Genomic DNA, 25,914 nt, shown 5'->3' with positions numbered 1-25,914 from the left:
CCCCAACTGGCCTCTACCCGCCCCCTCAGCAGGAGGAGCGGGCAGGTGGGGAACCCTTCAACGGCGCACCCCGAGCGGAGGGACCCCGGCTCCTGCCGCCCGGGACTCCTTCCCCACGCCAGGAGACTGTACTCCAGCGGAGCTATCCCCTGCGCACCACCCGCCCCGAAGGACCAGGTGAAACACCCCCCGCTAGCAGCGACCCGGCCCCGCCCCGCAGCGCCTCAGCCGCAGCGGTAGGCGGTTCCTAATGAAGAGGCCCCGCCCCAGCGGGGGTGAGGTGGAGCTGGAGGACGCTGCCGTCCGCCTCAGGCCGAGTTAGAGGAACGCCGAGCCAGCGGCGTTCTCTCGATGCGCTCGATGCTCGCACCGACCCCTAGCATCCCCATCACCACTTCCGGCGCCGCGCGGGGTTGGAGGGAGTGAGACCGGCGAGCGGGGCAGCTGTCAGCAGCGGTTGGCAGAGGAGGACGGTTGACCGCTGCCTCTGTGCCCCTCCTTCCCCCGCCAAACAGGTACGTGGGCGGGGCCGCTCCTCCCCCACGCACCGGGGGCGAGTGGGGAAGGAGGCGGGGTCGCTTGCTGGGGAGCGGCACCCAGCAACGGGGGGCCATGGGTGCGAAGGTGAGAAGCGCGGGGGGCCGGGTGCGGGCCAGGAGGAGGAGGAGGAGGAGGAGGAGGAAGAAGAAGAAGAAGAAGAGGAGGAGGAGGAGGAAGAAGAAGAGACTGGTTCTGACTGGCGGGAGGGTTTTGGCTGGCGGGAGGGTTTTGGCTGGCCCGAGGGTTTTGGCTGGCCCGAGGAGGCGGTGTCCCGCCACGCTGGGCCCTCGGGGCTCGTAAGCAGCGAGACGTTCCCTTCCCCGGGAGGAGGGGCGAGGAGTGGCGGCTTGTCGCGGCCCGAGAGCCTCTGTCCCAGCCCTGCCTGAGGCAGCTGCAGGTGCTCGGGCAGAGCCACGTCTGTCCTGGCCTCGGGGTATGGTGTGGGCCAACCTCTAGCAGCTCGGCTGGCAGAGGGTTGGGTGCAGGCGAGTGGGCAGGAAGGAAACTTCAAGGATCATTCTGGTCCCTGTCCCCCTTCCCTCTTTTTTGCCTCCGGGGCAGGAGCCAGGTACCGCCAAGCAAAGGATCTGCTCGGGTGTCCGACAGATTTACATTTGCGTCCCTGTAACCCGGAGCATCTCTGTTATTGTGCCAGCTGCTGTCCTGCCACCAAGCATTTGTGGAATTGGCTCCAAAGGAAATGGATCTTGGCCAGTGCCAGCATGGAACTTGCCTTGTGTGGTTCATGCAAGCGATTTTTCTGAGTACTGAGATGCTAGTTTCTGGCAAACAGATGTTTTTAATGGATAATCTTCAGGGTTAAATAAAAAAGCCCCAGCTCCTTCATAATTCTTGGGTTTTTTCCCATGCTTTGTACAAGTCATTAACTTTTTGGGGGCCAAAGAAATTTTTCTTTTCTAGTTACTGGTTAATTTGCTTCTTTTTCATGTAATAATCACTCTGTTTTATTTGTGTGCTAGGTTAAAATCTTCCTCTGCATGAGACTTTTTTTTTAAAGGGGAAGGAACAAAAAGTCTTTGATCTAAAGAATGTGTTGTTTACATTTTCACACACAGGAGAAAAAAAGGAGGGGAATATGCTATTTTACACACATCAAGACAGCTCTTAAGCCACTTGACTTCATAAAACAGATTTTTTGCTGCATGTTTGTTCAAAAGGTGAACCAGTTGCTTGAGGGATTTTGGTGAGAGGAGGATGAATAGCATTTTTGATACTTACAAAAATAACAGTTTGAGAAATCACAGTGGACTTCAGAAGAGTTTGGTCACTGTTGGTAATGAAATTACTTGGTGGAGAGTGTTTCAAATGAATATATACATTTACAGTTTCTTGAGTTGTTAGATAATGTTCCTCGAAATGTTTCTTGAACATGGTAGGCTTTTTGTTTCCTTTAGAATATAATAGAGAAAAAACAATTACTATGCATAATTTTCTTATCAATGGCCTTGAGTGTGACTAGAGTTATCAGTGTTGTTTCTTACTACTTTAGTGGTAGACTCAGTAATCTGCAAGAATCTGCAAGAAATTAAATGGACAGATTGTGAATATAAATACTTGAGAGTTGGAAAAACTGTGTTAATTGTGATGTGGGTTAATGCCAGTAGGCAGCTGAGCACTACACAGCCACTTGCTCACTTTCTTCCCTGCCCCTGAGGGATGGGGGAAGAGGAAGGGAAGAGTAAAAGCAAGAAAACTTATGGGTTGAGAGAAAAATTAAGTGGAGAAAAAGTGGAAAAAGAGAGACAGAAAACAAAATAGGTGATGTAAAGGCAATCACTCCTCCCACAGGTAGACCGAGGCCCAGCCAATTCCTGAGCAAAAGATGGCTAACCTCCCTAAACGCCCTCCTCTCACTTTTTATTGCTGAGCATGACACTGTATAGCATGGAATATCTCTGGTTAGTTTAGGTCATCTATCTGATTGTGCCCCCTCCCAACCTCTTGCACACACCTCAGGGGGGAGCAGAGGGAGAAACAGAAAAGGCCTTGGTGCTCTGCGCACTCTGCTCAGCAAGAGCTAAAACATTGGTGTGTTGTCAGCATTGTTTTGGTCACAAATCTAAAACACAGCACCATACAAGCTGCTAAGAAAAAAATTAACTCCATCCCAGATGGACCCAATACATAAATACACTTGTTACTGTTTCTTCTTCCCTGTACTTCTACTTCTTCTGATCATAATACAGGTATTACACAAGTAATATCTACATTAGTGGCCAGAGTGGAAAATGTAGGTACAAAACTATGCATTACACAACTCAATTTTTGGACTCTTGAAGCACATATTATAGTGCATGGCTGTGTCTTCTGCGGGGCATACATCATTCTCTGTGTTTCAGCTTAGGTGAAAAATGAGGCTTAGATTACTTCTGCAGCTCTTGTTCCTGCTGAGAAGGTATGACACTAACAAATGCTAAGTGCCTGTCAAGAGTGTCAGGAGGAAGTGTACACTGGAAGAAAAGATCTGAACAGGCACCAATGAAAACACAAGTTCAGCTAAGGTGTCAGCAGTGAACAGATTCTAAATACATTGTCTTTCCTTCATGGTGATTTGCTCCTTGGGCATGAACTTGGGAATGCTAACTTTGCATGCAATTCTTCTGGGGAGAGTAGTAATTCATATCCTGGTTTAGTGACCAAATAAGGGTCACCAAGTACCTTCTACAGGCGCCTTTACTCTGCTTTCCATAGTGGTGGAATGCTATAAACACAGGACTAAGTCATCAGGCCCAATCTTAACAGCTCTACATAATTGCTTTCATACACTTCACCTTAAAACCAGTTCGGTTGTTCCTTCTTTCATTTTCAGCCTGCTCCAAAATGCAGATAGTCTAGGGATGAAAAGGTGATTTCTAGTAAAGTTTGTTCATGATCACTTCATGCCCATTTGCTCTCATGCTACTGTACTTAAAATTAGAATTATTCTTCCTCCTTAGTGGTAATCTCTGTGATACTTTTATTGAAAGCAAGTTATTTTCATCAAGGTTTTGCTGGGCTAAACAAGTTATGCTTTCATCTCGTTTCAGTTCATAAGATGGGCGATCTGTTCCTCCATCCTGATAACGTTTTTTGCAGTTGTTCTTTGAATCTCTCTTTGAGGGTGATCAGAACTCTGTATGATCTTGTATGTGAAGGCTCCCTAGTAACTCATTGGATGACATTGACACTTTTCTGTTTTTACTGAAAAAAGTCTACTTAAACTTTTTCTGTTTTTTATGGCCACTTCATTTTGGATTTAGCTAACAATCCTCAAGGGTAAACTTTCCACCTGTTGCTTTTGATTTTCAACTGAAGAGCTCTGAATTTAAACACAAATAATTATTATAGTCCCTAAACTCCTCTTATAGTCCCCAAGCTACTCTTTCTGAACTTTAATAGGAATCTTGTTCCAACCTGATAGTAGTTTTTATCAAAAAAAAAGGAAACATAACCACATTGCAGGTTTTATATCAATCCTTTGTTTTTCAGCTAAAGTTGTCATTTCTTGCATTGTGTAATAAATTACCACTATCCATGCAGATTACATTTACCACATTTATTGCATGATCTAGCTTTTATATCCTAGCACATTTCCCATTTAAAAACAGTAGGAAAAGCATTTTTCATACATGTGTGTTGAGGAGAAGTATTTTTGAGCTGGGGAAAACAAACCGCTAAATAGTTGAGAGAAACAGAACTTAATTACTGACTGCTCGCTAAACTAGATGCTGACGTACACTTAAAAATCTTGGGACAACTGACTGACCAGTGTGTTTATCTTGAGGCTGAAAAGAAGAAAGAAAAAAAAAGCCTCAAACGTCATACTCTCTGCTGAGCTGGAGAAAAGAATTATTTGCCTGTCAATCTATTAAGCTGCTAAATTCCTTCTTCAGGCTTCAGTTATCCAATTTTGTTTTCTATTACATGTGGAAATGGCTGCATGTGGTTAATATTAAAGGGATTGCCATACCATAGACCTCATCAGATAACCAATCTAATTTCTGAGTCTGGCTTCTGAATTTTCTTGTTTCCATCTTCATGTTCTTTTCTTCAGAAGTGTGTGAGAAATACTGAATAAACGTGAGAATGAGGGGATAACTTCTTCCAGTTCAATGCCTGTAACCGGTCATAGGCTCAAATCTGAGGTTTTTAGCCAGACTTCCCATGTAGTAGACTAGTCTGATACATTTCACTGTGAAAATGCAGTAAAGCAGACAGAAGCACAGTGGTTCAATACCAGTTCTTTCATTGTGATTTGATCATGGGGATCACTTGTCTCCCAAGCAGTCACTCCTGTGAGTACTAGCATAAAAGGGCTAGTCTGAGCTCTTGTTAAACTGAAGCTCCTTTTCTCTTGTGGTGTTTTGGGGATTGTTTGTTTGTTTTGTAGAGTGTAGGAATGTTACTTCCCACATGAAGCAAAAGTGCTTTCATAAAGTGTTGTAGGCCTCTGATATTAACTGATGTTAACTTTGGATATCAGAAAAGGTAAATAAAATTTGTGAATAAAAACAATCCAACAAGACTCTTAAGCCTTTATATTTTCCATATAAATGTCCTATTTGTTTACTGTTATTGTTGGAAGGCTGTATGTTATGTCTTATCTGACTTTAGCGTTTTCCTTCAGTTTTCAGACAGAGGACACACAGAAAGAGAAGAGCAGAAAGAAGATAACAATAGCACCGAATGCAGCGAACTAGGAATCATGGATCTGAAATTCACTTCATCAAGAAAATACATTTCTATCAGCGTACCTTCCAAAACTCAAACTATGTCTCCTCATATCAAATCAGTAGATGATGTTGTAGTTCTTGGCATGAATCTCAGCAAATTTAACAAACCTACTCAATTTTTCATCTGTGTTTCTGGAGTTTTTATGTTTTACCTAATCTATGGGTATTTACAGGTAAATGCTATGAACTTGTGTCATAGTCCAATTCCTCCTACCCTTTTTCTTTTTCAGTAGCGTAATAATATAGTATGTATTTTAATAAGTATAGACATTTAAAATAAATATTCATTGCAAAGCCAAGCTTTCAGAATTCAAGAGCAGTAATTGTGTATTGTAAGATTCCATTACAGTTCATGTGCCTACAAGGTTTGGTTCAGTTGGACCTTCATTAACTTGAAAATTACATTACTTCCATGTGCAAGATGCACCTTTCAATATTGTTTTGAATATGTATTTTTTAAATGTGATTTCATAGTCTTCTGAAGACAAACAAATTGTAGAACCATACAGACTGACATGTAAGCCTTCATTGGCATTGAAACGTTTAGATCTCCTTGAATTTCATGAGTGCTGTACAGTAATAGTAGTCTCTTGTTCTCTCTGCTTTCCCTCAGGACAGAGCTGAAACATGTACTATGGTTATTTGTTAAGCAGAAGCATAACGTTTATGCTGTTTTAGTTAAACATTTCTCTTCCTGCTAACCTTTTCTCTTTTATCTTGAACAGCTACATTTCTGTTCTGTTTTTAAATTTTTTATAAGTTCAGTGAGTCTTCTCAATAAAGCGGTGATGTAAAAAGTAGATAATTAAAAATCACCATGTTTCCAATGCAGTTTTCAAAGACAGCTGAGAAGTCTGTTTAAAAACAAGGTACTTCCAAAGAGTTAGACAAAGTTATTGGCAGTTGAAAGCAGAATCTCAAAAAGGAAAATATTAGGTAGCCTTTTGTTTCTATAACCAACACATCTACATAATTCTTTATGCAGTGCATGTATTTTTCATACCAAATTGCTCTTGTTTTAAATGTTTCTACAGCCTGCAAATTTATAAGCTCACAAGTGCTATTTAATGTAGGCACTCAAAATATTAGGTGCACATTCCCAAGAGATGAAAAATAGCAGTAAATATGTCTGTTAGAGAAAGTTTGTATTTAATTTGTTGTGTGCTATTTATAAATTCTGGTTAAAAACAGTCTACTGAAGTAAATGAACGGAAAACCAACTGAAAAGCAGACAGAATACCATCTATAATTTGAGATAAATATTAATGGATCAAATGTATTCCCCTGCTGAATCAATCCATTAATTTCAGTGGACTTACACCAGCAGTAAATTTTCTCATTGCATTTTGGGAAACCTAAATAGTCTTTTTCAACACTTCTCAAATTATGTATGGCAGGTAAATTCTAGTTAATAACCAGCAGCTGCAAAGGCTAGATTTGCATGTACATGAAGGAAAAAAAAAAAATCTGTTGATTTTGTTTTGATTTAATATTTTGGTGTATGTATGTGACCTTGGTGGGTTTTTGTTTTTATAGGAATTGATATTTTCAGTGGAAGGTTTTAAACCTTTTGGTTGGTACCTCACTTTAGTGCAGTTTGGATTTTATTCCATTTTTGGACTAATAGAATTGCAGTTGATTCAGGACAAAAGGAGAAGGTATGTCTTTTTCTAAGCATTTTACCCACTGTCCATCAAATTAGAAGCATTTGATATTTATGGTAAATTTAGCTTCTGTTGTTTGAATGTGAATTCTGTGAGGCACTGTTAGCAGTTCCGTAGTTAAAATAATGTGAATTTACTGGACAATGTTAGAAAATGTTTTATAAGCACCCGGTTAGATTTCAGATCTGTAAGTAGTCTTGTTGATGCTACTGTCATGTTGTCCCACTTCCAGAGCATATTCTATCCTTAAGGTAGCTAATACAGACTGACTCATATATGCGTTGCTTGGGATTATCACGTCTAGCATAGGGCTAACTGCACTTCACAGCACTTGAAGCCATCTGTCACCGAATACCTTTTCCTCAGACCTTGGCACCTCCTCACCAAGAGGTTCCTCTACCATGCTGTGCATCTTGGAGAGTGTCAGAGGTCTGCTCTCTGTTTCCCATGTGGCTGTGTAGGTTTGCTTCAGAGGATGTGCTTAGGTTTTGCATTTTTTGTTTGAGATGGCACTCATAACACCCTGACACAAAATTATTCTGTGTTTTCATTGCAGTTGACCAAGGAGATTCTTGCTGTCTTGAATCCTATTTATATGGGATAGTTTGATCTGACTCAGTGTGGCCATTCTGTGGCTTCCTGCCCAACTACAGCCTCTGCAAATTATATGTTGAGGCCCTCTGGAAGCTTGGATAGAGGCTGTCGTGTTGTACATGAATTAAACAATGTAACTTGGATAAATTATTCTTTTTATTTTAAACATTGAGAGCTTATATTTTAAGGTATCTGACTTTTCGAGGTGCATCAGATAATATTGTATAGTTACTTTTTGGGTGTTCTGTAACTAGTATTTAGGTTTTGATTATGAAATAGTTGCTAATGCTTACAGAGCATGACCCTATAAGCAAGTTATGGTGGAAATGCAGATCTTAAACATACTTTACATTCTGTTTTCTATTACCTAGGCATCTTCTTGTAGACATTAAAAAATCTGTTTCCTAATTTTTATGCAGAATTTTATGTTTCTTAAATTTTAAATCTTTCTTGCATGCTTACATCACATAATGAGTTATGGATAAGACAGGGTTACAGCAAGACATCTCCTTTTGCTGCTTAATGTGGCTCTCAGTATGCCTAAAAATAGTTTAATACATGCACAACAATAACTGTAAAAAATCACAAAGTGAGCGTAACAGTTGCTAAAAGTTACTGTTGGATCATCAATTGTCAGGTGATAATTATATCAAATTGTAAAAAATACTTCTAAAAATGTTCAACAGGCCCCTCCATGATATCTGAATCAGTTATCTCTTAGTTCTGTTGAGTTTTATAAAACAATGGTACTTCTTTCAACTTCCTTCATTCTAAAAATGTCAATGTTCATGTGAAAACTTTGCTAAAAAAATTGACACAGTGACCATGGCAGGTCTAAGATTCAGGATATCTTGGTATACCAACCTTCTGTGTTTCCTTTGACAAACAACCTGAAGCTTTTGTCTTAATTCTTCTGTAGATAATATACCTTCTCAGAAGGAGGTTAAAGTATAACTGCTTGAATATTTCATGAGACATGAAGTTTTTATTGTCTTAATTTGAATGCTGTTTTTTAGCAGTCATTTAAAGAAATGAAATCTGAAATTAGTCATTTTTATGCATTTTTAAATTTCTACTACGGAATGAAATTCAGTGAGAAAGATGGTCAAGTTGTATTACAAACATATTCCTTTATCTAAATCTTCCAAGGTAAATCTCCTCTAGATGAATCTGTAATACTGAGATTCGTATGTTTTATGTTTTGTAGAATTCCTGGCAAAACCTACATGATGATAGCGTTTTTAACAGTGGGAACTATGGGTTTGTCAAATACCTCTTTAGGATATCTGAATTACCCTACTCAAGTCATCTTCAAGTGCTGTAAGCTGATTCCAGTTATGATAGGTGGTGTTTTTATACAAGGTAAGTGTTAGTCTTGCTATTAGATGATTTTTTGTTGTTTCTTTGGGAGGCAGTTATGTATGGAATCCTGTACTTCGTTAAATTCCATGGAGGCTCTTGGATAGGGGGACAGTTAGCATTTTTTCTATAGGAGGAAAAATGTGAATTTCTGAAGCATCTTCTCAGAAAATGTACAAATACAATTAGATGAACAGAAGATGTGGGGAAAGAGAAGTTGTACAGGTCATTTGCAAAACTTCATTTTTGTGCAGACTTTCTTAACTTTTTAGTAAAGTAACTTTGTTTTCTAAACCAAGTCACTTCATAAATGAAACATTTTCAATACTGTTGAAATGGGGGGAAAAAAAAAAATCCAGCCATGATTTTTGAAGAAATCGCCTACTCTTTTTTTTTTTTTTTAAACCTTGATTCCTAATTAAAATTCCTAAATTTTGATTAAACCTTTAATCAGAAATATGCGTGGCTTTACAAATCCTTGGCTAGTCCTAAAGTTATAGTTCGTATTCCCAGAACAGAAAAAGGGATCTGGAGAACAACACAGAAAAGACTGTAGTTATGTGAATAAACATACTTCAGTATTTCTGGATTTAGAAGACTTTAAGTATATTATAAAAGTTTCTATTTGTTCAATACACAGGGATTCATTAAGTCAGTAAAGCTCTGCATGGGCTGGTGTTATGGAACAGAATCTAGAATTATATATTTCTGTCTCTGTAGTTAGTTCTGGCCTTCTAGTTGCAATAGAAAGCTGAACTTTCAGAGGTTACAAGTTTACATATGCATATGTGTGCACAGTATTTACCTTTTATTAGGAGTCATTTTGTATCATTCTAATGCAGAGAGACTGGTATTCCCTTAAAGATTTGTGAAACTTTAGATTGTGTTGTAGTAGTATTGCATTCTCAGAAGCTGTGGTTTTATTTTTTATTATTATTAGTTTAAAAAAATTTCAGTTCAAAATGTACTTTCTGTATAAGCTTGGAAGCTTATATTGAAAGTACAGCTTCTGGGAAAGGAATATGTTATTCCAAACAAGATATACTAACTCCTGCCTTTTCGTTTCCTTACTCTCTTTTTCCACCTCCCTCCACATCCTGTCTCTCCCAAATTAAAAGACAATGTAGGCTTCTAAAAGTACACAAATAATCTGTTAGTGTTTGGGAATGACTTCTCTCTGATCAATTAAGGCAGCTAAAATGTCTTGCATGAGGGAAAAATCTTAAATATCTAAGCTGTCCTGAAGCTGCTGAGATGATGCTTTGTCTGGGAGGATGTGCTTTATGTCATTAGGAGTAAAACTAAAACTGACCACAAGGATCAGATATGATCTGTTAAGATCCTTCTCCATGTTAGGAGAAGAAACTAATTCCTGTCATGAAAGGCCAGAGCATTAAATCTTCTGCTTAAGTAAAAGAATGACATTGGAACAGTTTTTCCTTTGCCTTCTAGTCTGCTGAACAGGATAAACATGAAATTCTGAGAGTGTTAACAGTGCATTTGTGTTGTTTGTATTGCTTTTGTAGGAAAACGTTATAATATTGCAGATGTGTCTGCTGCCCTATGTATGAGTCTTGGATTAATATGGTTTACTTTAGCTGACAGCACAGTTGCACCAAACTTCAACTTGACAGGTAAAGATATATTATATTTAATAGTTTAACAAAATGCTTGTTTTTCTTACAAAAAGCGTTCCATAGAAGTTCTGAGAGTTCTTGGTGAAGTCCCTTCAGGTATCATATGGAAATGCAGGTTTCACTGTAGCTTTGCACTAGCAGAACTATATCTGTGGCAGAAGAGGCCTTAATTTTAAGTGTTAGTTTTTAGGTTCTTAAAATTCCTGGAAATTCCATACTTTAGGTTGAAATGTCTCATGCTTGTTCTCAAGAAATACTTCCCAGTAGATAGGTTAAAATAAATATGATAACATTCAGTTTGACCATTTTAAAATGTCAAAAGACTAGTTGTCTTTTCTAGTTAAACTTTTAAGTCTTTTTCCATTTCGGAACCATTTACTTTATATTAATTGATGGTCTCACTCAGATTTGCTGTAGTTCTTAGTTGGAGTGCCCACATTTTAACTTGTCAATACTATGTAAAATCAGAAGCAAAGAAAAGATTTTAACTGATTTGGGTTTAAAAATTTAGTTGAATTTCTTTCTCAAATGACAGGGGAGAATGGTTATTCATAGAATCCATGTAATTTACTTGGTGAGTGTTTGGATTAATACTGAACCTTGAAACATTTTTGAATGTTCAACTTTCAGTGTATTCTTTCGAAATTCTGAGACGAGTTAATGACTGTTCACACTGAACGTTTGTTGTAAGTCTTTATTTCTTAATACTGGAAGCACGGATTTAAAAGTTTTGTTCTTAAAGATAACAATAAATTCTCGGTTTTAAGGAAAAGACTTTTTGTCCTCACAAAGTATTATTTCATCTGGTGTTAGTAGTGATCAGTTTGCGATGTTGTCTAAACGGTATATATCTTTCGCCTTGCTCATAAATGAATTCTCATGCCTTTTAATGTAATTTTAGTGCTACTGGTAGTGGAAGAAATTACAAAAAACTGTGAATTATATAACCTGCTGTGCATTTAATGTGTTTATGTGTGGTGTAACTGGGTGGCTACTTGGAAGAAAAAATATTTTTAGTACAGTATGATGTTGGTAAGCATGTAATGATATTCTAGTGTTTCTGATGTATAGTTACCATTACAGCTATTTACAGCTTCTAAGTGCATTCATATGTTAATATATTCCTTTTGTAAAATCTGAATTTTTTAAAATATGTGCTGTGACTTAATTCTGAAAAGATTTGTAAAGTTGATTCTTCAACTGAATGGGATAAGGTAAAGTGCAGCAAATGTGGCAAAGTCCTGACGCTCTCAAAGATCTGCAAAACACAAGATAAAAAACTTCAAATGTGTCCAGCAAATTAATAGGGTTGTCCTTTTCATTATTAATTTATTTTGAACACTTCAAACAAGTCTGTATATATTGAAACTTAGAGCACTACCATTTGGAGAAAATTAGTTCTGTGAAAATAGAACTAAAACTCAGAAGTCGGGATCTCCCCTTAGGAAGGCGATTCAAAATTCTTCTGCTCACCTTCTGAGAAGGTTCTTTCTGTATTTCTTTTATTCCTTCTTGCCTATTTTGTTTTATTTCCATGTCACTTAAATTAACCAGAAGAAACTTTTAATAATGGGAAAGGTGGAATTTTTCCTTTTCCTGGATGAATTATGGAGATAGGTGGTGCCTTCCTTCAAGAAATGTACTGATTTTTTGGTATTCCAGAAAATTTTAGCTGCAAAAGTATAAAATCAGTGATAAGAATTACCGAAAATTTTGCTCACTCTGCAAAATAGCATATTTTTTTGAATAACTACACTTTTCTTGATGTAAATCACAGAATAAGAACTGAAAGCAGAGAGGCAGAATTTAATTATGTATCTTCATAGAGTATTTTCAAAAAAATAAAAAGTATTTAAGGATATTAAAATTTTCAAAAACATAGACAGCAAATTAAATGTTAAACTTCAGAATTACTGTTCTTTAAAGTTGCAGTGTTATATTACTGCCTACATACTGCCCTGTAAATTCCTGAGTTTGTTCCAGTGATCTATGCATGATTGTGTAGAACTGTCTCCATGCAAACTAGTGTGATTCTAGCATGATTTCGTAGAACTTCTACTGACTTGTTAAGAACAAAGCTGTTTACATTTCACAATTCTAAGAGAAAACTATGCTGTGAAGTTAAATGAAACACATAATCTTTGTTGTCTGATGCAGATACTGGAAATGGGGCATGAGCAGACGTAAAATATTATCTGGATGAAAAATTTTACAAGTACTTCTTTTTTTCCTCCCCCCCTTTTTTTTTTCCCTGCTATTGAAATCTAATCTCAGTATTGCTGGGCCAAAAAAGGAATCTACACAGATTTTGTTTACACATGAAAGAGGTCAGCCAAGAAAACAGAAACTCTCTTCTGCCAGAATAGGTACATATTTGTAACTAAGGAAGAAGTATACTTTTCAAGATGGAGGTGGTGCTAAGTGCTCAAAACATCTCCTAGCATTATCAAATTGGAGAGGTAGTGGTAGATACCCTAAATAGCTGTGAATAATAGATACAGGACTTCCAAAAGAGAAACCAGAAGAGAAGGGTGTGCAGAAGGAGGCAGTCTTGAAACGTTGGTGCTATGGGAACCTCTGCTGTTCTGGCATTACAGGTGTAAGTGAAAATTAGCTATTTTCAGTGAAGACAGTAAAAATATCAATTGCATGCAAATTCCTCCACCCTAGACTCTTTGTACGGGTGCAGTTTAGTCTTGCAGACTAAGGTCTTTTGTCCTTAGCTTCACTGTCGTTGATATTACTTTGTTAGCTACCTCTACTGTGTCTTCTAATTTTATGTATGGCAGGCTTCTAAAATGTGGAGTATTAAAGTCTTAATGAGCAGGTAAACCCCAAACAACTCACTATTCTAACACATTTGTGTGGTGAGGACTGCAAGAGTGTAAGAATGTATTATTGAGGAACTTATGTAAAGATCCAATAGCTTATAAATGTATAAGCAGTGTTAATATTATAATGACTTCAAGCATCACATTAATAGTGTAAAATACAATGTAATACAGTGTTCCAGTCAAGTCTGTTGGTGCAAGATCTCCAGGTTTAATTTCTTTCAGAAGTAATCTAGGGCCAGTTCTTCCAATCATTTTTACTCATGCTTTACATACTACACAATGTTACTGGTCTCATTCATGGTTTTGCTGCTGCTGCTCAGCAGGTGCAGTGCTATCACAATGAGTGGAACAATTTTTCTCTTCGTACTCCAAACCGTGTATGTACGTAATACTAACATTTGTCTTGCCCCTATGTTTCTCCTTTCCACGCGCACTTGCACTTCAGATTCCAGGTAACCTTTTCATCTCAATCCAGTACTGAACCCACGCGTTTGTCCAGAGATGTGCCTGGGCCTTGATCTGCAGCAAGGCTATTGCTGAGGTGGAGGTGTTAGTGTAACTTTGGACCGGAGACTGTGATCTTTAGCATAACCAGTATTATGCGTGTTATCATGTAATTTCCATTGACTCATACCTTTTCCAATGCCTGATAACTTTGGATAATGAAGAGTCTTTTTCTGTTGCTTCAGTTGCATCAGTTGGGAAAGTTGCGTAAGCCTGGGAAAGGAAGTGGCTCCCAAACTAAAAATGCTGTTTTGGAAATTCCCGTATATCCAGAAGTTTGCCAAGGAGATGCCACCTTAAACTTAATTGGTCTTAAAAATGTTAAATCTTTCAATTCTGAAAATCCTAGGAGCCGGGATTTTTTTTTTTTTCCCCTGCCAGGAGCTTATACTCCATTTGGGCCGTCAGAATGCCTGTTTTGAGACCTCTGATAGTAAGAACATGGTATTAAGAAAATACAACACTGCTTGTTTGTAGTCTTCCATTCCTCCTTGTTCCCTGATGCTTATGATGTTTTAACAAACCAAGACTAGAGCAGACAGTAAACATGATTTTGATGACTGATATCTTCTGTAACGCTGTATACTTAGGAAAAGTGGTATTTCAACCTGTGCGCATCATTAAATAAAACATTTGCTACAGTCATGAAGGAATCAAAGTTTGGACGTTAGGAAATGAATTGTGACTGGCATGGATAAAAAGTTACTAATTTTTGTTATTGGAAAGCTGATTATATTATTGACTGTGTAGTGACTTTGTTGTGAACAAATACGGTAACCTAAAAACATTTATTTTGTACCTGAACAGTAGTTTTTTAGAATTAATATTTCAGTAATGAAAGATTTCCACTGTGAATCCTCTTGCATTTGTTTACCATTACATCTAACATTTCTATTTGACTTTATTAGGAAGAAATAATCTAGGATTAATTACACAAAAGAGTATGTTCTCTGGTTATTTATCTGCATTAAAAATATATAAATAAATGCGATTGACAGTCTTTCACTCTTGTTGCTACAAGAACTAGAGCTGGCTTCTTTATAAGTGATGTCCAGATGTTCCTATCAAGCTTAGAGGCACACAGTACTCGGGTTAACTGGTGGAGGGAGTGTGGGTGGACACCTCTTTATACTGGTATAATGAAATAGTTTTGCTGACATTTAGAATATGATAGAGAGGGGGGTTATTTTTATTTTTCTATTCCTGAGATTTTTTTTTTTCCCCCAGGATAAGTACAGAGTGGTTTTCATCACTACTCTGCTGATAAATATTCTGAACAGGTTTTTGTTTGTTTGTTTTTCTTATATTAGGTGTCGTCCTAATATCCCTTGCCCTCTGCGCAGATGCAGTTATAGGAAATGTACAGGAAAAAGCTATGAAGTTGCACAGTGGTTCTAATTCAGAAATGGTAAATACCAGATTTGCAATTTTAAAAGAACATGTTCTATCATAGACAAGGCATACATTGACAAAATATGAAAATATATGAAAAAAAATGAAAAAATAGGCTTTTCTTTTGCCTATGTAAAGAGGAGCTCTTGATATACTATTCTTGGGGTTTTCTGCTTGTTTGCTTGTTTGTTTGTTTGGGGTCTTTTGCGGGTTTTTTGTTTGTCTTGTTTTTTAACCTTTCAAGGGTGCTGTTTTCTGTGTGCAACTTCAAATGTATATTGCAGCAACATAAACACTCATTTCTAGCAACAATTTGTCTACTCTGTAGGCCTGAAAACAACAGAGTGTTTTCTGTATGGTCATGCATTTAATCTCTGAAAAATACCTACTGTCCTTCTGGTATAGATGAGCATGTGTTACATGGAACCCTTTGCTTTTCTTACTTGCTAGGCTTCCAATTCTAGAGTGTGCTAGCATTTGAGAGGCAGCCTTTTTTGAAGCTTTTGAAATCTGTAAAACTGACGTTCAGAATGGGTGAATATGTGTGTTCCTGATTCAGTGAAATACATAGTTTTGAAAAGTCTTGCTCAGTATTTTTAATATACTTATTTGGAATGCATATTATCTGTTTTAATATAAGCAGAATTTCAGAAATCACTTTTCTAAACTTGAGACTGTGGGTAAGAATTTAAGCGGTCTTCTGAATCTGAAGTCACGTTTAATGGACAGTGATCTGGAAATATAATTGAATAGTAAAGGAACCTGTCGCCCACAGGATCTCTGTTTTGTTGCTGAATTTGTAACTTGCACTGGATTAAGCAATTATGAAAAGAGAAAAGATGTTTTGCAGCTAAAATAGTAACCACTGCTCTGGAAGGTTTTACCTGATTTTTGCCTTGTGTGTGATTCTATGGGAGTGACTTATATCACACCGCCTAAGAAGGAACTAGCAAAGTGGTGCTCATTCCTGGTTGTGAACAGTGAGGTCTTTGGGTAGTTTGGGAGAAAAGCTGGATGCAGAGGCAAATGAAGACCTAGAGACTAACTTTTCTGTGTATAAACACTGTACAATAAGAGCTCTGAAAATCAGGTCTTTTTTTAAGAGTTGGAATGCAGTTCTGCTTTTGAAGTGTATATTCATCCTCCTTTATTGTAGAGCAGTGATAAGTGTTCTGTTGTCTCATGGCATTGTTATCAATTGTTAGTAGATTTATTTTTGCAAGTAATTGAGGTAGTTTAACAAGAAAACCATTGATGAAACCCGTGTCAAAAGAAGTAGGCCTGTAATTGACACTGAGTTTTCAAAGTGTAGTAGATCAGCATGTTCCAGCTAGTAATGTGTAGAATAGTTCTGTTCACTGTCTCCCTTTTTCACAAGAAGAGGCCACTAAATGTTGCCCAAACAGCTGAATGCCTCCCACTGCATGGGAGGCTATGTGCATGGGCAGTTCCAGCTTCTATTGTTGCCTCTACATGGGACAGGATAGGATGAAGATTCTTTTGTTGCTGTATGAAGCTATGAACTGAATAAGGGTACAGACAAAATGAAGAGCTTACCTGTTTGCTGAGTATAGTCTGTTTTGAGTACTGAACTAGGCCAGAGCTGGTCATGTTTGAAAATCATCTGTCCTATAATGCAGGTGCACCATGTACGTGAACTGAAGTGACACAGGTGAAAAGTTTGACACTTCTGGCAGTTCATGGCAATTGTGCGCTATGCTTTGCACATTTAATGTAATATGGATCTTTACTGTGCAAGATAAGTAGCAGAAATGAAATACATTTAACTATTATTTTATTAAATGATGATTATTAAATACATCAAACTATTAAGTTCTGTAGCTGTGTCAAGTTTTATTTAAGTTGTGAAATCCTGAATTTGAAGGATTTGCCACATCAACATTGTTCTCAGGATATTATTAGCTGACTAGCTTACAAAACTATTTTTTATGTAGTTGTGGGTAGGAAGAATGTCTCTAACACTTATTATTCACTTTTTGTTGTACATCAGCTATTATAGAGATCCTAACAAAAATACCTTCAAACCCTGCAAATTCAACTGTGAGAAATTGAACATATTAATAGGGCCAAGCATTTGAAAGCACTTAATTTTGTCCTTTTATATAGTATCACCTAGTAATTATTTTTTTTTAAACTATTCTAGGTTTTGTATTCCTACTCAATAGGTTTTGTGTATATTTTATTTGGATTAACATGTACTAGTGGATTGAGCCCTGCAGTAACATTTTGTTCAAAGGTAGGTGTAAAAATTTTCTTTTTTCTATGACGAAACTCATTGGAAAGCCTTGCTCTGTATAGTTTAGAAAATCTTGCCAGTTCTCTGAAGTTATATTTTCATCATGTAAACTGGTTAACTTGTATAATTCATACATTAAGCAAGTTGTTACAGTCTTTGTTGTATAAGATAGGGTAATGTTTTAAAAAACAGAACAAAATCACAGGACCAGATTTATAAGCTTATAATTTCATTATTATTTTTTCCATTATTTAACTAAAATTAAATAAGGATCTTTGCATGAATGCATTGTTGAACAGCTTATTATTGCTCAAGCAGTTGATTAAAGTCTGTAGTTTTATGTCATTTTGCAATACCTCAGGGTTTGTTTTACATTTTCCTAAAAGGCTTTTTTTGTTATTGTTGCAGCATCCAGTTCAGACTTACGGTTATGCATTCCTTTTCTCCCTGACTGGGTACTTTGGCATATCCTTTGTTCTAGCTTTGATTAAAATCTTTGGTGCCCTTCTGGCTGTAACAGGTATGAACAAATAATATCTTTACTACTTTTGGTATAAAAACATAAAGTAATCCTAGTCTATTAATTTAGGACAGAGCTTTGGAGAATTGTTCTTACTCTGGCTTTTTTTCTCTTCTTTGTGTTGACTGATCGTGGTTTGTGTAGCATGGAACATCACTTATAGTATGTATTTGAGAGTTTCCTGATTCTTTCTGTGCCACAGTTTCAACCCTGAAGAGCCCGTTAAGTAATCTTGTGCATATAGCTTGTGCTGTGTTTTAATGCAGAAACAACAGTGTTCTAAACAGAGGAATTACAATGGAAATGTATAGCAAGGTATAAGAAAAAGACAGGTATTATTTGAAACATGGAAGGAAAAGTAAGGATGTTCCAGTAAGTCATAGTAAGCAGTGTCATAGTCTCTAAGCACAAAATATCTGGAGATTTACAACAAATGGTATTGCTAAAAAACCTATGAACTCCCCTGAAGCTTCTGAATGTCTATACACTTTCAGTAGAATGCTGCTGTAGCAAAGTTAAATGTACAATCCAGACTCAGTTCAGAAAGAACTTGAGGGGAACAAATTCTAACTTTTGTGATTATCTCCTCAGTTCCTTTTATTATACTGAAGGGAAAAAAGGGTGTGTATTAGTTTTGGAAGTCAGGATTTGACTAAACAAACTTCTGGTGTGCTGTGTAACAGCTGCTAGCTGTTATCTCTAAATTGCAACTTGTGAATTCACAGGACAGGTACAAGCTTATTGTTTATGACAGAAGGAGACTCTGTCTAGTCTTTCAGATCTTCTTCTAGACTTCCGATGTAATTGTCCCACAAAAAATGGAAGCAGTCACGTTTTCTGTTAAATGCTTAGTTCAACATATGACTGTATCAATCATGTCAGAAGAAACAAATGTCAAGAACTCTGATCAGTATTTGGGCCACTTACTGGTGTGTCTGCTAGCCACACATGAATGTGGAACAGTATAAGTCCCTAAGGTATGTCAAAAGTTACTGGAATCCTCTCCAGGCTAAGGCAGTCATCAAATGCCACCTTGTCTGCTCTGTGATAGTTCACACACAAATAAAAAGTTTCTGTAATGTGGTGTTCTCACCTAATAATATAATAATTTCCCAGCAATAAATACAAGTCAGACCTATCTGTGCTGACATGCTCCAGGTGTGTGTCCAGATGGGTGAAGGAAAGAAGGACGTGAAGCGAGAGGCAATCACAACCATTATAGATTTTCAGCTTTTATAGATATTCAGACTTGACTCTTACCCTGTACACAACTGGACATATTCTTCCTCTTGAATAATCAGTCATCTGGAAAAATCATGTGGAAAGATTGAAATCCTACTCACTGAGATTGACTCTCTATGAATGAGGAAGCCACTGAGCACAATGAGTCTCAGTACTGTGCTGGGAATTAATGTCATCTGGCTGTGCTTGGTCTTTAGTAATGCATTGGCTGATGTGTGCCTTAGAAACAATGAGAAGTATTAAAACTAAACATACTCTGTGTGGAAGGACAACAATGGTTTCAAAGAAGGAAGTGTGCTCAGAGCCTATTCATACTTTGTCTGCCTGAGATCCTTAATAGAAGAAGCAGTATAGAATGTAATTAAATCAAAGGAATCACTAATAAGACAAATGCAACAGAAATTGTGGCTTAGAAATTATTTGTACTAGTTTATTGTGGTTTGCATCTGTACTCGTGAGGCCATGGCATACTTCAGTATGCAGCATTACCTGAGTGTGGCAAAGCTAGCTACAGCCAAATGATATAACTGTATTACAAGTGAATGCTTTTAGCCTGTATTATTATGAGTTTGTAAAACAGTCAGGTGACTGAAGTGTTTACGTAGCAGAATATCCTCAACTGTTGGAATAAGGAGAAATGACTCTGCTGTTCATTTTAACAGCAGTTAATTGTAAGGTACATTTTTTTTATATATATAACAATGCTGAAGACTTTTGTCTGACACTTGGTCGTTTTTCGTCATCTTCCTGCACATCTGTTTTCCACCTGTCACTAAAATTATTACTCTTCATTATATGCAACTGCTATAGAATGTAAAATTGTTTGCCTGTAGAAAATTGTTGCTTCCAAAATTAAAACGTAACAAGTGTATTTTTCAAAAATCTGCCATTGTCTTTTTAGCTGCTCCTGTAGTTTCTATAGTTGTTACAGTAGTCTATCAAGAACAGTTACACCAGGCTCATTCCTTTCTCAGGTTACCTTTTCTTAAAACTACTAGCCACAGGGGCTGGGGATGTGGGGGCGGAAGGTGTAGCAAGATGCCATGGAACTACTTTCCTCTCTTCTCTCTACCCCTAAAAGCTGGTTTCTTCTGTCAGGTGATGCTCTGCTTCATTTGCAGTAGTGGAGAGGAAAATATAGACAGTTGTTTTCTGACCTGAGGATTACATGCTCTGTGTTCCTATTAATCATTTCCTCTGCAGCAGTTCTGTTTCACGTTTGTTTTTGACAAAGTTCAGTATGTCTCCTGGCTGGAAATTGGCCCAGATGAGAGGGTTGGTTCTTGTATTAAAATAGCTCTTAAAAAAAAAAAAAAAAAAGTCTTACTCTGCTAAAAAAATGTTTAAAAGTGCTCTGGAATAGCAAACCCTTCCCAGGTTTTCTTATGCCTGACCTTGACAATCCTAACACTTGAGCCCTTTCTGTCTTGCCTGTAGCAATGTGAAAATGTTTACTGTGCCTTGGAAGAACACCACATTCATTACCGTCCCTCCCACCCCTCATCCACCCTCCCCCTTCTTGGGGGGGACTGGGGTGAAAGAGTTTAATGAAAATTGTATTTCTATTAGCAGAATGAGAAATTATCAGACTTAATTGGGAAAAAGAAGAAAAGGCACTTAATTTAGAAGGAAATGGTTACATAAATATTTTAATTAATAACTGATTTGAAAGAACAGAAATAATCGTAATTAGAAAAACTGAAGTAATTTAACCATTTTTTAAATTATTAATCTGTAAACTGTTTTCTAATTAAAACTCAATTTTCTTTTTCATTCTCCTTTAATTTTTCATGTAATAGAAAATCATTTTATTTGATGCGCATAAATTTCTTAAAATGTAAAGAAAATTGTAACTAAAAAGTTGAGATTGGGGTAGATAGAGCAATGATAAAGGCTGTTTCTTCCACTACAAAACAGGCTTTTAAGTAAGTATTTGTTTGTGTGGGAGGGCTGGGGAGAATGAAACTTGCTCTACTAGTCATCACAGCATGAAAATACATCAGCAGTCAGTGGCTCCTTTTGTCAGTATGTTACAGTAAGACTAATGTGGATGTAGTTACACGAGTAAGGCTTTCCAATATGGTATAGTAAAAAGTATTTGGTAAGCAAAATATTTTCTGTTAATAAAAAAATCTGTAGTTTTCTCTGGGTGCAGGCTATTGTACTGAGATCTTTTTTAAGTGGGAAGCCTGCACTATTTTATAGAATAACACCTTCTCAGGCCCTTTAACCTCCATAGCTAAACTTGTACACCAGGCTGCATTACCTTTTTTTTTAAATGTTTTCTGTAACTTTTACTCATTTATTGATTTTTATTTCAGTGATAAACTATATAGATAGTTTCCCAGTAAACAATTTGCTAGCAACGCTGTATTGTTCTTCATAGCAAATAACATTGAAATTGTTCAACTAATTGTTGGAGCTATAGTTAATTTGAGAGTAACCCAAATGGATAGTTTACTTCCATTTTGGTAACAAGGTTGTGTTCTCAACTCTTCTTACTACCTTGCTGCTTTAGTGATAAGGTCACATGTAAAAGAAGGCCTCTTAATTGTTTTGATGAAAACTTCCTAATGCAATTGTTGAAGTCAGACATCCTTGGTCTCTTCGGTTTCTAAGCAAAATTTCTCTGCACAGTTTGGTAAATTTTCAGTAACTTCAAAAGAATGACAAGATGATGATCCCATTCCCTTTAAAAATAAAGCCCAAAACACCACTGAACTGTAATAACATGAAGTAGAAATGGCACAAGATTTGTTGTATCCAAATAGTGATACCAATTTTTTCTGCTTTAACAGATTAGTTTATACGCTCAGTTACTTGCAAGGACTATTTGTTGCTTTCAGAAACTGTGAACTGATTAGTGTGAAGTTAGTAAATAGCAAGTCTTGTTCTGGAAGTTTCTCTGCCGCAGATACTGTGACTGGAGCTGATACTACTGATGCATTGTACTTGTTTCAAACAGTATATGGTTCTAGTACTCTTTTGCATTGGATGGTGCATCTGCAGTCTGTTTGCACCAAGGATGGTCATCGTTTTAGCCACTTAATTGTGTGATGATGTTATCTACTAATATTGAAGCCTATATTATGTACTTTTGCTGTAACAATTCTTAAAGAAGTAAATATTTGTTTTCCTCTGCAGTAACAACAGGACGAAAAGCAATGACCATTGTGCTTTCTTTTTTGTTCTTTGCAAAACCATTCACATTACAGTAAGTATTCATAGTTTTAAATGGGTTTTTATATATTTTATAAAAAATCATGTTCTTGATCGTAGAAATATCACAACAGTAATTAATCATATGCAGGCTTTAATGCTTTTCATTTCGTATCTTCTACAAATGTTGGCAATCTGCTGTAAATATTGACGGGCTTGTTGATGTTAATCATGCTAGAGAAAATAGTTTCCATTTTTCTAAAGGTCTGGAAGACAAACTATTCCGTGTGTTGGCATTTTTGTGTTGTTTTTTTTAAGAAAAACCTTACATAATATCTAGTTCTTATGAGACTTAATAAATTGTTTGGGTACTTTCTCTCTGAAGGCAGATTTGGCTAAGGGAAGGCATTTTCTCCATTATGATGGTGTTTCACCTTTTATGAGCTCAGGTTTGAGTTCTTAGCTAGCCCTTAAATAACTGCAAGTTTCTATTATCTTGATATATTAAATTGCAAGACTTTTTTAACTTGGATTTCTTCCCTTTTTGTAATGTCAAGGAAGAGCTTGCATTGAAAAATGCAGCTAAGTTGCTACATTGATCCTAATTGCTTCTGGTTTGAAACAAAATAGTATTCAATTTTATTGCTATGTATAAATTTATTTGAGATTTAAAAACAAAGCTTACAGCCAAATGCCCAAATGGAATTTAATCCAGCTCAAAATCTTGAGGCTTAAATTAGTGGAGACCTGAAACAAAAATGTGCTTATATAGGGAAGTATGGATATAAGGCACTGAGAACACATTTTGGACCAGTAATAGAGTATAGCTCTCATAATTGTCGGAAGGAAAAACATGCTAAAACCCCTTGGGACTACTTTATTTGGCACTACTTTATACATGTGACAAAGAACAACTACTGTATAGTTATTATTTAACTATAAATGCACCTTAATAAACTCTCTAGCCAGGACGGGAAAAGGAGGGGTGGAAGGATAGTAATAATAAAGATTCAAGCAAATTCTTTCTCACAGTCCACTAATTTGTGTGGGGGTGTTTTCCTTAAACTCTTATCCCCTTAATGTAGGTGCTTTATTTTTATTTAATCCACAATATTGGTATGTAAATGCTACAGATAATGTGCTAATGGTAACTTTTTTCCCCCTCCTCTCCCTCTCCTTTAGGTATGTGTGGTCAGGCTTACTGGTTGTCCTTGGTATATTTCTTAATGTTTACAGTAAGAATATGGATAAAATCAAACTGCCTTCACTGCACGGTCTTTGGAAAAAAAGTGTGGAAGAAAGAAAAACAAGGACGTTGTCACAAACTGTATAGTCAGTGGTTTTTGCCTTGTCTAGACTATGACTTAATATTATTTTATTGGAACAGTCTTCAACTGATTCACTTTCCAAAGGGAACATTACTAAAACCAAAGGAGCTGAAGGCATATTGTCTGCTTGCAGATTGCTAGAAATGCACATTTTTGTGAGCCCGTTCTTCAGAGCACTTGAATTCATCATAAAAGGTGTTGTAGGCCATTATCGGATGGCGTTATCAGGCAATGAAGGACAGCAGCTCCTGGCAAGCTGCTGAGAAGCTGCACTCCAAGTGGGACACAGTAGAAGACTAATTTCAGCATTTTAATAATATTGGCCATGTGGCTGATCTGAGATTAGTGGTTCTTTGTTAATTGTCTGGGTGGGGTAATTTAAGTGTAATACTCTATTAAAGTTTAATGGAACCTAATCAGCAACTGATTGACCAAATCGCAATTTTAGAGGTGGAAAGTTTAGAATATGGTATGTTGTCACTCTTTTTCATTTTAAATAAAAATGTTGGGGTTTTTTAAGTTATTGATTAGATCATCACAGAATTTGGTGTTTATTGTAATAATTGAAATTTTAATGGAAATCTTATGGTGTTGCTCTTTTTGATTATTGGGTGCAAGTAACAAAAATGAGATTGAGTTTGTGCAGTCAACACCCATGCTTTTGCAATGGGGGGAAGGGGCTTTTAGGCCTGAACAGGGTGAGAACACAGAATGAAAAAGTTGTGATGGAAGCAGTGGTGTAAGAAGTTGTTATTTTCTTATTCTGTGGTGAAATAGAGAATTTTTAGTGGCCTGTGGCCCTCCATATCATAGTGGTGTAAAGAGAAATATGAGTCCTCTAAGTTAGTGTCATCAAATCAAAACTTCATTTTCAATATTGGAGGAAAGAATAACAGCATCTGCTAATGTATTTGGAATATGTATTGTGTCAGTCTTTGTGTGGTCCTGTGATAAACTTAAGAGGATTAGGGTACAGATTACAATTTTCTTTATTTAATGACAGGAGGAGACAATGTACTACCAGTCTGTCTTTTTCATCATGAATTTAGGAAGACTAAGTCCATTTATCTCTCTTACATTCATATCCAACTCGCTTTTGAATCACTTGCCACGTCTTTCATTTTATATATTTAACAATAGCACTTTAAAAATACTAATCACCTTACAGTTCATTGTTGTCATGTGGTCATGTTGTGTCCCTTATATGCATCTTGGTGTATGTTCTTGCAACTTAGACAAAAGTAAATTCGGTAGTAGAATTGTATAATCAGGAAGAATGTATGAAGAATTAAAATATCTCACAGGATTGCCTTCTGCTAAAAATACTAGTTTATTAAACTATTCAAAATGTACAAAATGTTTTTCAGACATTTAGGAAGAATTGCTGTTCCAAGGCGCTTGTAATCAAAGCACAGACACAATATGTGCCTTAAATTTTGCTTATTGAGTTGATAGCTAGCATATGCCATATCAAATATGTTGTAAAACAGAAATGGAATACCATAGCCATCTTAGCACAATGGGACGCATGAGTGGAGTGGAGAGCTGTGCTAACGTAACTGCAGTGTTTCCGGCACTCAGGCTCTCTGGTCTGTCAGCACAGCCTTTCAACCCATATACACCCAGTGTTGCCGAGTTAGGAGAATTTATTTCACGTGACAGTTTTGTTTTTTAAATTTCCAGCTGCTGCATGACTGATTGTGTCCTGGATAAGGTAGGGAAGTGTGGATTTGACGAACAGGTACACTTTGAAAAAGAAGGATGATGGCCTTGCAGTGGCTATCCATTTTCATGTTGCAGCCGAAGTTTTATGATAACAGATGAAAAAGGATTACAGTTTCAAATTTGATGCAAGAGTGCATTTGACCAACTCAAGGGGATTGACACACATTTCTTTGCCCTTAATATTTATCAACTCTTATATTCTTGTATTCTTTTCACTAAATGAAGTTACTCTTTCCAGTGAGGTTAACTTACCAGTCAAGCTTAAAAAAGGGACAGTTTTTGAACAACTGAAAAGAAAGCCATTATGGAACATTTACTGCTCTGTTCACTAGCTTAAGGGAATTTGGTAATTAGCATTTGAGCATCGTTTTGACAATGTTTCAGTCTCAGTTTTACCACCTGTAAACTCTGTCTGTTGCTAAACTT

The 25,914-nt window shown here is 36.9% G+C and overlaps 1 protein-coding gene across 2 annotated transcripts; it reads left to right on the top strand.

Annotated features, from left to right (window-relative positions):
- Positions 1–360: 360 nt before the first annotated feature.
- SLC35B3 (solute carrier family 35 member B3) lies at positions 361–23,768 on the top strand (the record flags this gene model as incomplete). 2 transcript variants are annotated; one of them, XM_082014678.1, is made up of 10 exons in its annotated part: positions 361–515; positions 5,168–5,446; positions 6,810–6,931; positions 8,739–8,893; positions 10,417–10,524; positions 15,176–15,273; positions 17,422–17,514; positions 17,923–18,034; positions 22,421–22,490; positions 23,618–23,768. In XM_082014678.1, 9 exons carry the CDS (start codon positions 5,246–5,248, stop codon positions 23,766–23,768), a joined length of 1,110 nt encoding a protein of 369 aa, XP_081870804.1. The 2 variants fall into 2 exon arrangements, with proteins under 2 accessions (XP_081870804.1, XP_081870805.1); XM_082014679.1 differs by lacking the exons at positions 361–515; positions 17,422–17,514 and having other exon boundaries at positions 5,246–5,446.
- Between the last annotated feature and the right edge of the window lie 2,146 nt (positions 23,769–25,914).

The sequence above is a fragment of the Phaethon aethereus genome (genome assembly GCF_964289735.1).
Source record: "Phaethon aethereus genome assembly, chromosome: 2".
NCBI classification, from domain to species: domain Eukaryota; kingdom Metazoa; phylum Chordata; class Aves; order Phaethontiformes; family Phaethontidae; genus Phaethon; species Phaethon aethereus.
This window is presented reverse-complemented; position numbering and strand designations above follow the sequence as displayed.